We start from the raw sequence: 12,674 nt of genomic DNA on the forward strand, positions 1-12,674 counted from the left end.
TTGTATTTTTTAGTAGAGACGGGGTTTCACTGTGTTAGCCAGGATGGTCTCGATCTCCTGACCTCGTGATCCACCCGTCTCGGCCTCCCAAAGTGCTGGGATTACAGGCTTGAGCCACCGCGCCCGGCCATGTTCTCTATTTCCTTATTGATCTTCTGTCTGGTTGTCTTAATCGTAATTGAAAGTGAGGGCTATAGAGTTTTTGTTTGCATAGTGAAGAAGTTCTGAAAATAGATACTATACCAGTAATAGTTATTTAACATTGTGAATGTACTTAGTCCTACTGAATTATACTCTTAAAAATGGTTAAACTATTGGATGTAAAATAAGGAATCCGAACTCTAAGAAAAGTTCAAGATTCTATGAAAAAACAAAAATTATAGTTACGGAATTTAAAAACTTAGTAAATGAGCTGGGTATAGGGATGCATGCTTATAGTCTCAGTTGCTCAGGAGGCTGAGGCAGGAGGATCCCTTGAGGCCAGGAATTCAAGATCAGCCTGGGCAACAAAGTGAGACACCTGTCTCTCTGAGTTAGAGTGAAGTTTAGACAGAGCTGAAGATACAATTAATGGACTGGAAGATCTGACAGGATAACTAATAATGAAGCTCCTAGAAATAAGAAATGAAAAGTATAAAAGAAGTTGAAACATGGACTAGAATTAGAAAGTTCAGAATATCTAAAGGGAGTTTCAGGTAGAAGGAGTAGAGAGATGAGAAAGGACAAAGGCATATTCAGAGAGATGGCAGCATTCAGAGAGATGACAGTAGAATTTTAATGAAAGACATCACCATTCAGATTCAGGAAGTACAGTGAAGATTACCAAAGAGGAGATCTTAAAAGCAACTAGAGTAAAAAAAATTCCTGCAAATAATCAAACAGAGCAAACTTTGCCACAGTGGCAGTAGAGGTCAGAAGATAGTAGAAAATATCCTCAGTGTCTGTTTGTAAACATAGGGCTATTTTTTTTTTTTTTAAATTGAGTCAGAGTTTTGCTCTGTCACCCAGGTTGGAATGCAGTGGTCTGATGTCAGCTCACTGCAACTCTGCCTCCCGGGTTCAAGTGATTCTCCTGCCCCAGCCTCCTGAGCAGCTGGGATTATAGGCATGTGCCACCACACCCAGATAATTTTTGTATTTTTAGTAGAGATGTGGTTTCGCCATGTTGACCAGGCTGGTCTCAAACTCCTGATCTCATGTAATCCACCTGCCTCCGCCTCCCAAAGTGCTGGGATTACAGGCATGAGCCACCATGCCTGGCCTGTAAACCTAGAACTGTTAATCAAAAGAAACAGTTTAGGAGGACAAAAGGTGGAACAGAATTCTTCATAACATGTCAGTGGAAGATAATAGATAGAATTAATATTTTAAGTTTTTTACACTGTTTGGAAAAAGGGCACAAAGAGATATGCTGAAAATACATGGTAAATATATTCTGTATCAGTAGAAATTTTACAACAGAATTTCCAAAAATGTGTTCTTCAGAGTAGATTTTTTTTTTTTTTTTTGAGAGACAGTCTTGCTCTGTCACCTAGGTTGGAGTGCAGTGGCACAATCTCAGCTCACTGCAACCTCCGCCTCCTAGGTTCAAGCGATTCTCATGCCTCAGCCTCCCGAATAGTTGGAACTACAAGCACGCGCTTCTGTACTCAGCCAATTTTTGTAATTTTAGTAGAGACGAGGTTTCACCATGTTGGCCAGCAGGCTGGTCTTGAGCTCCTGACCTCAAGTGATTCACCTGCCTTGGCCTCCCAAAGTGCTAGGGTTACAGGCATGAGCCACCATGCCTAACCCATAGTAGGAATTTTTAAAAAATGGTAAAAACTTTTGGTAATATATAGGAGAATGAGCTGATGACTCTTTTGAAGAATTTAAGAAAAAGAAAATATTAAGTTTTTGAAAAATTTAAAAATTATTATTATTATTATTATTATTATTTTTGAGACAAAGTTTTGTTCTTGTTGCCCAGGCTGGAGCACAGTGGCACAATCTCGGCTCAGTGCAGCCTCCGCCTTCTGGCCTCCGATTCTCCTGCCTCAGCCTCCTGAGTCGCTGAGATTACAGGCACCCGCCACCATGCTGGCTAATTTTTGCATTTTTATTAGAAACGGAGTTTCACCATGTTGACCAGGCTGGTCTCAAAGTCCTGACCTCAGGTGATCCACCCTCCTTGGCCTCCCAGAGTGCTGGGATTACAGGTGTGAGCCACCATGCCCAGCCAGTATTTTTTTTATTTTTAAATTTATTTTTATTTTTATTCTTTTTAGGGATGGGGTCTTGCTTTGTCACCCAGGCTGGAGTGCAGTGGTGCAGTCCTAACTCACTGCAGCCTTGAACTCCTGGGCTCAAGTGATCTTCCTGCCTCAGCCTCCCAAGTAGCTTCAACTACAGGTGTCCACCACAATGCCCAGCTAATTTTTAAATTTTTTTTTGTGTGGAGATGGGGTCTTGCTATGTTGCCTAGGCTGGTTTCAAACTCCTGACTTCAAACACCTGACTTCAAACACCTGACTTCAAGTGATCCTCCTGCATTGGTCTCCCAAAGTGTTAGGATTACAGGCACGAGCCACAGCTCCCAGCCTTAAGTACGCTTATAAGAAAATTAAGAACTTGGCCGGGTGCGGTGGCTCACACCTATAATCCCAGCTCTTTGGGAGCTGAGTGGGAGGCGGGTGGATCCCCTGAGGTCAGGAGTTCGAGACCAACCTGGCCAACATGGTGAAACGCCATCTCTACTAAAAATACAAAAATCAGCCGGGCGTGGTGGTGTGCACCTGTAATCCCAGGTACTCGGGAGGCCAAGGCAGGAGAAACCCTTGAACCTGAGAGGCAGAGGTTGCAGTGAGTCGAGATTGCGCCACTACACTCCAGCCTGGGTGACAGAGCAAGACTGTGTCTCAAAAAAAAAAGAACTTTTGTTTAGCAAAAGACACTGGCAAAAGCAAGAGTACTTCACAGAAGCAAAAACCTGAATGGTCAACACATAAATGACAAAATGCAGAACTTATTTAATAACCAAGGAAATTCAAATTAAATGAAATGCTATTTTTACACCCATCAGACTGATAGTGGTAGTGTTGGCAAAGATGTGGAAAAAGGAAGAGAAATTTTATTCACTATTGGTGGAAATGTGAATTGTTGCAATCACTTTGGAAAAGTTTGGCCTCATTTAGTAAAGTTGAGCATGCACATACCCTATGACCTAGCAGTTCTGTTCCTAGGTTTGTATGTTAGATACTTGGCTAGCACAAACATAGTTTATATCATCATTATTGGTCAAGCCAATAAAATAGCAGAGTATGGCAGTGAAGAGCATCTGTAGGTGTACACTGTCTAGGTTCACATCCTAGCTCTGCCACTAACTAGTTTTGTAACTTTTGGTTCATTAGCCTTATTGTGATTCATTTTCCTCATCTGTAAATATAGTACCTGCCCAATCCTATAGGCTTGATATGAGTATGAGATAAATTAATATTTGTAGCCTGTCTTGAGTGCTATTTAAGTGTGCTACAGGCAGCAATATAGATGAATCTAAAAAACATATGCTGAGTAAAAAATAAGTTGCAGCAGAATATATACACTATCACAATTTATGTAGTTCAAAGGCATATAGCAGTTAACAAAGTTTAACAAGAAAATTCTTAAAATTTAGGAGTGTTTAAACCTCCTTGCAGGAGGTGGTATAAGGAGGGGTACATTGGAGGTTTCTATTTCTTTAAAAATTTTTTTATTTTTAAATTTGTGATCTGGAAAAGGTAAAAGAATTTTAATGTATTACTTATTTTTATTTTATGTTTTTATCAATCTTGGCCTACAGAAAGTTTCTATTTCTTAAGCTGGGCAGTAGGACATAGGTGATTTTCAAGTTCTTTGGACCATGCATGTTTGTATGTATTATATTTCATAATAAAAGGTAATTAGAAATAAGTTTGGGAGGCCAGGCATGGTCACTCATGCTATAATCCCAGCACTTTGGGAGGCTGAGGTGGGTGGATCACTTGAAGTCAGGAGTTCGAGACCAGCACAGCCAACATAGTGAAACCCCGTCTCTACTAAAAAATAAAAAAATTAGCCGGCTGTGGTGGCACATGCCTATAGGCCAAGGTACTCAGGAGGCTGAGGCAGGAGAATCGCTTGAACCTGGGGAGGCAGAGAGGTGCAGTCAGGCCAAGATTACACCATTGCACTCCAAGTGGGAGGCGACAGAGTGAGACTTTGTGTTAAAAAAAAAAAGAAGGTTCTGGTATGTGGGGCCTAAATTAAACACTACTTTGATGGAGTACTTCTCAGAACGTTAATATATTATTGTGAGTTTCTATGAGGGTTACTTTCAGTGATCCCCAGTTGATCATGGAGCCTTTCGGAAGTTAACATCTAGATTAGGACTATATTCTGGAGATTGTTAATTTTTAGCTTGAGTTTTATTTATTTTTTAATTATTTTTTTCTGACTGCAAAAACCTAAAAGAGATAGATTGAATTTTATTGGCTGAATAGGCTTCTTTTGCACAGATACTTTATATAACTAAGGAACCTATTAGATGGTGTAGTAGTGCTTTTTTTACTCTTATGAACATTGAAATATTAAAATTTTTTTCATGACACTGAAATATTTGCTTATATTGTTAATCATGAACGTGGACTTTTTCCGAAATGTACTATTTAATTTCCTTTACTATAGGAGGGCATTGTCGAGAATCTTTTCAAATGGGCCCGAGAGGCTGATCAACCATTGAGGACATACTCTACTGGACTGTTAGGAGGTGCTATGGAAAATCAAGACATTGCTGCCAACTATAGAGATGAAAATTCACAGCTGGTAAGGACTGTATTAGAATAAATTTTTGTATAAGGTGGGAGAGTATTCACAAATTCTTTGTTACCTGAATCTGAATAAGTAGATCATATTGATTACCTTGTACTGGAGCATGGCTATAATTTCAATATTAGTTTCCATAAGAGTTTTTAAAAATAGAAAATAGCTGCCTTTTATTTTTTTGGAGACGAGGTTTTGCTTTGTTGCCCAGTTTGGAGTGCAGTGATGCGATCTTGGCTCATTGCAACCTCCGCCTCCCGGGTTCAAACAATTCTCCTGCCTCAGCCTCCTGAGTAGCTGGGATTACAGGTGCCCGCTACCATGCCTGGCTAACTTTTTGTATTTTTAGTAGAGACAGGGTTTCACCATGTTGGTCGGGCTGGTCTCGAACTCCTGACCTCATGATCCACCCACCTAGGCCTCCCAAAGTGCTGGGATTACAAGCGTGAGCCACCGTGTTTGGCACAAAATAGCTACTTTTAATCTTGTCAAGGATGATGACGTTGTATGCCAATAAAGAATAGTAACATTCTCTGTTTCCCTTTCTACCATTTGTGTTATGAAAATTTTCAAATGTGTAGTAAAATTGAAAGCATTTTACAGTGAACAACTACATATATACATCACCTAAATTGATTGTGAACACTTATAATATCCATCCCTCTGCCCTTTTTTCCCCCCTCCCCCCCCATCAACTTTTATTTTAAGTTCTGGGGTACCTCTCCTGGATGTGTACATTTATTACATAGGTAAACATATGTCATGGTGATTTGCTGCACAGATCAACCCATCACCTAAGTAATAGGCCCAGCATCCATTAGCTGTTCTTCCTGATTCTCTTCCCACTCCCCTTCGACAGGCCCCAGTGTGTGGTGTTCCCCGCAATGTGTCCCTGTGTTCTCATCGTTCATTTCCCACTTATAAGTGAGAACATGCAGTGTTTAGTTTTCTTTTCCTGTATTAGTTTGGTGAGGATAACAGCTTCCAAGTGCCCTTCCTTTTATCTATCCACTATTCTAATTTAAAAAATGCAGTTCAAAGTAAAGTGCACACATAATCCCTCTCTTTTTTTTTTGAGACGGAGTTTCACTCTTGTTGCCCAAGCTGGATCACTGCAACCTCCGCCTCCTGGGTTCAAACGATTCTCCTGCCTCAGCCTCCCCAGTAGCTGGGATTACAGGCGAGCGCCTCCATGCCCGGGAAGTTTTTTGTATTTTTGGTAAAGACGGGGTTTCACCATGTTGGCCAGGCTGGTCTCCAACTCCTGGTCTCAGGTGATCCACCCATCTTGGCCTCCGAAATTACTGGGATTACAGGTGTGAGCCACTGCGCCTGGCCATCCCTCTCTTTTTAAAATGAAACACAGTACCACTTCATAGGGTTGGCCCAAAAAGTAAGTACTTAAGAAGTAAAAAAAAAAAAAAGAACTTGAAAAATGATAATGTAGTTATGTATAATACAGATGGCAATATCTAATGGAATACCTGCAGTAGATAAAAGTTTGAGAAACTTTCATGTTTGGTTTTCAACGACACATTAGAAAAATCATGAATATATCTAATTTCTGCCTCTTCAGGTGTGATGGTCCAGGTCAAGTTGACCCAAACAGATCAGTTGTCAATGATGTATTTTACGTGCAAATCTTCTGGTTTGGGTTCTCTGGAAAATTTTATGAGGAATAATACTTAGCTGTTACTTATTTTATCAATTTGTAGGAATCAAAGCAACATATTTATCAAATTGTTGCTATTACCAGGTATTGGGCTCACTGTGTGAGTCTCCAGTTATGTGGAAATAAGAATTATTAAGGATTACTTAATCCTTAATAAAGAGGCACCCCATTTTTCTCCAATTATCTATTGATAGGTGGCAATAGTGCTTCGAAGACTGAGGGAGCTACAGCTACAGGAAGTGGCTTTGCGGCAGGAAAACAAGCGTCCCAGTCCACGGAAGCTCTCTTCTGAACCCCTTTTGCCTCTGGATGAGGAGGCTGTGGATATGGACTATGGTGACATGGCTGTAGATGTAGTGGATGGAGACCAAGAGGAAGCTTCTGGAGACATGGAGATCTCCTTTCATCTTGATTCAGGCCACAAGACCAGTAGCAGAGTGAACTCAACAACCAAACCTGAGGATGGAGGATTAAAGAAAAACAAGTCAGCAAAACAGGGTGACAGAGAGAACTTTAGGAAAGCCAAGCAAAAGTTGGGTTTCTCATCTTCTGATCCAGATCGCATGTTTGTTGAGCTGTCTAACAGCAGCTGGTCAGAAATGTCCCCCTGGGTGATTGGCACCAATTATACCCTTTATCCTATGACTCCTGCTATCGAGCAGCGACTCATTCTCCAGTATTTGACCCCTCTAGGAGAGTATCAGGAGGTAAGCTTATTGGGAAGAGTACTGTTCACACATAGGAATTATTGTGTTCATTTCTCTGGTGTTTTATGGTAGCATTTTATACAAAGATATATTCTAACTCTGCCTCAAACAAGACTTTGCATGAAACTGGTCAAGTCTTATGCAGGTTGTTCCTGATATGGTCTGTTTGATTACAGTGCGTGTATACATTTATCTTCATAGGGAGGGAGGAAGAGGTGTGTCATTTCTTTAGGCTTCTATCCTCAAAGAGTGGAATAGGAAATACATGAAAATAAAACCAAAATTTAAGACTTGTATTTGGTCTTCATTTCAGCTACTTCCCATATTCATGCAACTTGGATCACGGGAGCTGATGATGTTCTATATTGACCTGAAGCAAACTAATGATGTCCTGCTTACATTTGAGGCACTAAAGGTAAAGTTCTTAAAAATATTGGGTCACTGGGGATTTTTTAAAAACTTTATTTTTTTTTAAATTTATTTTTTTAAGATGGAGTCTCACTCTGTTGCCCAGGCTGGACTGCAGTGGCGCGATCTCGGCTCACTGCAACCTCCGCCTCCCGGATTCAAGTGATTCTCCTGCCTCAGCCTCCTGAGTAGCTGAGATTACTGGCACATGCCACCGTGCATGGCTGATTTGTATGTTTTTAGTAGAGACGGAGTTTCACCATGTTGGCCAGGCTGGACTCGAGCTCCTGACCTCAAGTGATCTGCCCGCCTTGGCCTCCCACAGTGCTGGGATTACAGGCGTGAGCCACCGCACCTGGTGAAGCTTTATTTATTTATTTTTAGAGATAGGTCTCACTCTGTCATCCAGGCTGGAGTGCAATGGGGTGATCATAGCTCACTGTGGCCTTGACCTCCTAGGCTCAAGCAATCCTCCTGCCTCGGTCTCCTGAGTGAGACGAGTGCATGCCACCATGCTTAGCTAATTTTTAAAAAATTTTTGTAGAGACAGTCTTACTATGTTGCCCAGGCTGATCTTAAACTAGACTGAAGCAATCCTTCTGCTTTGGCCTCCCAAAGTACTAGGATTATAGGTATGAGTCACCATACCCTGTGTCACTGACCATTTTATTGACAGAGATGTGCCTGTGTGTTTTAACATGTAATTTCTCTGCATTATATTGCTCAGGATATTTCTATAGCCAGATGCATCAGAATAGTAACAATCAAAACATTCTTGTTTAGATAGAAGAGAGGAGGCTTACTGTGTATCTCTATAGAAACTTAGGTGTTAATCTAAAGGGCTGAGTGTTGAGATAAAAAGTGGATCTAGACATGAGTTGGCCTCCATTATTGTGGCTGAATAGGAGAGGAAAAATATGAAATAGTGCTTGCTTATGCGCTGCTTTTTAGATATTACCTGTATCAGCTAACAACAATTTTTTCTTTTTTTCTTTTTCTTGCTCTGTCTCCCAGGCTGGAGTGCAGTGGCGTGATTTCTGCTCTCTGGAACCCCCGCTTCCTGGGTCAAACAGTTCTCCTGCCTCAGCCTCCTGAGTAGCTGGGATTATAGGCACCCGCCACCAAGCCTGGCTAACTTTTTGTATTTTTAGTAGAGATAGGGTTTCACCATGGTGGCCAGGTTGGTCTCGAACTCCTGACCTCAAATGAACCACTCACCTCGGCCCCCCAGAGTGTAGGGATTACAGGTGTGAGCCATCACGCTCGGCCACAAAAATTTTTTCTAAACTATGTACATATTGTATATGTTAAATTACCTAGGGGTAACAAAATATAAACTAGAAAATGAGTAATGAAATAGCAGACAGAATTAGCTGGCCATGATGGCAGGTACCTGTAATCCTAGCTACTCAGGAGGCTGAGGTGGGAGAATTGCTTGAACTTGGGAGGCGGAGGTTGCAGTGAGCAGAGATTGTGCCATTGTACTCCAGCCTGGGCAACAGAGTGAGACTCCATCCCCCCCCCCAAAAAAAAAAAAAAAAGGGGTCGCAGACAGGCCAGGCACGTTAGCTCACGCCTATAATCCCTGCACTTTGGGAGACTGAGGCAGAAGGATAGCTTGAGCCCAGGAGTTTGAGACCAGCTTGGTCAACATGGGAGACCTGGTCTCTACAAAAAATATAAAAATTAGCCTGGCGTGGTATCTTGCGCGTGTAATTCCAGCTACTCAGGAGGCTGAGGCATGAGCATCACTTGAACTCGGGAGGTGGAGATTGCGGTGAGCCAAGATCACTAGGATGAGCCTGAGCAACAGGGCGAGACTCTCTCGGAAAGAAACAAGACAGGCAGACCCTAATTCAGTAAAGGTTGCAAAGGAGCTAAACATAGGAGGGCAACTAAGTCTAATTCACAAGGTCCACACCTAATTCAAGGTGACTGCTGATCTGAATGGAGAGAGAGAGTTGAATGAATAAGAATGTAGCTATCATTCAGTTCTCCTCAATAGGTAACTGTTGAGAGATGAGGTCATTAAAATTACTTTTTAAAAAAAATGTATAACACTTTGTCCGGTGCAGTGGATCATGCCTGTAATCCCAGCACTTTGGGAGGCTGAGGCAGGTGGATCACCTGAGGTTGGGAGTTCGAAACCAGCCTGACCAACTAGAGATGGAGAAACCCCGTCTCTACTAAAAATACAAAATTAGCTGGGTGTGGTGGCACATGCCTGTAATCCCAGCTACTCAGGAGGCCGAGGCAGGAGAATTGCTTGAACCCAGGAGTTGGAAGTTGTGGTGAGCTGAGCTCCTGCCATTGCACTCCAGCCTGGGCAATAACAGCGAAACTCTGAAACTCCCTGTCTAAAAAAAAAAAAAAAAAAGTATAACATAAACAACATTGTAACAATCCTGAAAGCCCAAAAGAAAATAACATTCAGTCTCGCTTATAATAAAATAACTTTTTATTTTTGTGCTTCATTCTAATCTTTAATAGACACAGTTGCTTTGAAAATAATTGTTAGCTAGACTTTACAGTTCAGCTTCACTTGTATCCTAAGAATGTTTACATGTAGCTATATGATTGTTCTATACAAATTAGATGCTCTGTAATTTTCTTAGTTTTGTGATATGCCTGTGCTGTTTCATTTTTTTGTTACAGGGGACATTGCAGTGAACATCTTTGCATATAATTTTGAGGGTTTTTTTTTTTTTAAAATTTCTACTGCTTAAAACAGGGACTGGTATATGGTAAGCAATCAACAAATAGTAGTCACTTAGGAACTGAATGAATTCCCTTAATATTTGTTTGTTGAACCATGGAAATAAGGATTTTCATGAAAAACTGAAGTTACTCTGCTAGGCTAAAGTTTAATTTTAAAGTGAAATTACAGTTAAAAAAAAAAAAAGCATAACCACTCCAAACTTTTAGTGAAATCTTGGGTATGCAGAAGTCAGAAAAGAATGAATGAATATGTAACAAGTAAAATTTTAAGATGAACATGTAACAGGTATAAAATTAGCCAAGATTTGAATGGAACACAAAGATGATAAGTTACTTTGTTATAAGTGAGACTGAATATAACTTTTGTTTGGGTTTCTAGGATTGTTACAGTGTTTTCTTTCTTTTTTCTTTTTTTTTTTTTTTTTCTGGCATAGTGACTGGACTACAACAATGTTGTTTGTGTTACACGTTTTATTTTATTTATTTTTTGTTATTTTTGAGGACAGGGTCTTACTCTGTCACCCAGGCTGGAGTGCAGTGGCGTGATCTTGGCTCACTGCAACTTCCACCCCCCAGGCTCAAGCCATCCTCCTGCCTCGGCCTCCTGAGTAGCTTGGACCACAGGTGTGCACCACACTGCCCAGCTAATTTTTTGTATTTTTGGTAGAAACTGGGTTTCATTATGTTGCCCAAGCTAGTCTCGAACTCCTGGGCTCAAGTTTTCCATGTGCCACCCTCCCAAAGTGCTGGAATTATAGATGTGAGCAACCGTGCAATGGCCTCATCTCTCAGTAGTTACCTGTTGAGAACTGTATGATAGCCACATTGTTATTCATTCAACTGTATTGCTCCATTCAGATCAGCTTAGTCATCATGGGTAAGTGGGGACCTTGTGAGTTAGTCTTACTTGCTCTCCCATGTTCAGCCCTTTTGCAACCCAGGAAATAATTTCCCTTTAGTGAGTTTGGGGTCTTCTTGCTCTTTTTTTTTTTTTTTTTTTGACACGGAGTCTTACTCTGTCACCCGGGCTGGAGTGCAGTGGTGCTCTTTGCTCACTGCTACCTCCGCTTCCCGGGTTCAAGCAGTTCTCCTGTCTCAGGCTACCGAGTAGCTGGGACTACCAGCATAAGCCACTACACCCAGCTAATTTTTGTATTTTTAGTAGAGACAGGGTTTCACCATGTTTACCAGGCTGTTCTAGAACTCCTGATCTTAGGTGATCCGCCCGCCTCAGCCTCCCAAAGTGTTGGGATTACAGGCAAGGGCAACCGCACCTGGCCTTTTTTTTTTTTTTTTTTTTTTGACTGAGTCTTGCTCTGTCTCCCAGGCTGGAGTGCAGTGGTGTGATCTCGGCTTACTGCAACCTTTGCCTTCCGGGTTCAAGTAATTCTCCTGCCTCAGCTTCCTGAGTAGCTTAGATTACAGGCATGTGCCACCACGCCTGGCTACTTTTTAAATTTTTTGTGGAGACAGAGTTTCACCATATTGGCCAGGCAGGTCTCGAACTCCTGACCTCAAGGATCTACCTCAGCCTCCCAAAGTACTGGGATTACAGGTGTGAGCCACCGCACCTGGCTCTTTCTTTTTTTTTTTTTTTTAAAGACACTCAAATATGTCAACTTTGTTATTTCTCTATACATACCTTTATTTGTACTGAAAATTGTAAAAATAACACGAAGTTTCATCTTATTGCAGTCTAGATTTTTGAAAGCCAGAAAATCTATTATACTCTAGCTAAACTACCCAATGCTCTCTTTACATTCTTTCCCCGCAAGTGAGTTTGCTTCAGATTCTTGATGTTGGGTTTTGTCTCACTGACTTTGGGCTTCTAAAACACATGGGAATACTTTTGTCCTCTTGGTGCTTCTTTGGGTCAAATCAAACAGTAGAGCTAAAGTATACTGAAGTTATTCAAATATGTTCAAACTATGCAGATCCTTTATAAATTATTAGTATCATGGTAGGAAGGAAAAGATACAAGAAGAAAAATACATCCTAGAACTTATTTCAAAATTATCGGTATACAGTCTATCCTAGCATGGGGTAGCTTTTTCAACCTGCTACATAAAATTACTAGCAAGAAAGAAAAGTACAAGAATAAGGGTTATGGCTGACGTGGCTCAGTGTCGTAATTCTGTATTCTAGCATCCTCAGAAGGATCCCATCGATTATACATGCAGAAACTGCAGCGACATCTGAATGGTCCACTACTTGATTCATTCTGAACTCTCTTAAGCCCATTGTTTGTTAGTTTTCTTTCAAGCCTAGGAACTCTGCTGAGTAACATGTATCTCAGTTTTGCCATCCTTTTCTTTCTACACAGACAGCAGTGTTCTTACCCCTCTCCTGTAGAG

General features: G+C 41.1%; 1 protein-coding gene across 11 annotated transcripts in view; it reads left to right on the forward strand.

The window, feature by feature from the left end:
- DCAF1 (DDB1 and CUL4 associated factor 1) overlaps positions 1 to 12,674 on the forward strand; it is a 107,000-nt gene that overhangs the window by 51,039 nt on the left and 43,287 nt on the right. For all 11 annotated transcript variants that reach the window (XR_004182157.1, XR_004182158.1, XM_031663310.1 and 8 more), the window contains 3 exons: positions 4,681 to 4,818; positions 6,682 to 7,194; positions 7,508 to 7,609. Coding sequence is in view for 9 of the 11 variants with exons in the window: in XM_031663310.1 (XP_031519170.1) it covers positions 4,681 to 4,818; positions 6,682 to 7,194; positions 7,508 to 7,609 (753 nt within the window). In the remaining 2 variants the exon portion in view is untranslated. The remainder of the gene's footprint in view (positions 1 to 4,680; positions 4,819 to 6,681; positions 7,195 to 7,507; positions 7,610 to 12,674) is intronic.

This window comes from Papio anubis, chromosome 2 (genome assembly GCF_008728515.1).
Source record: "Papio anubis isolate 15944 chromosome 2, Panubis1.0, whole genome shotgun sequence".
NCBI classification, from domain to species: Eukaryota; Metazoa; Chordata; class Mammalia; order Primates; family Cercopithecidae; genus Papio; species Papio anubis.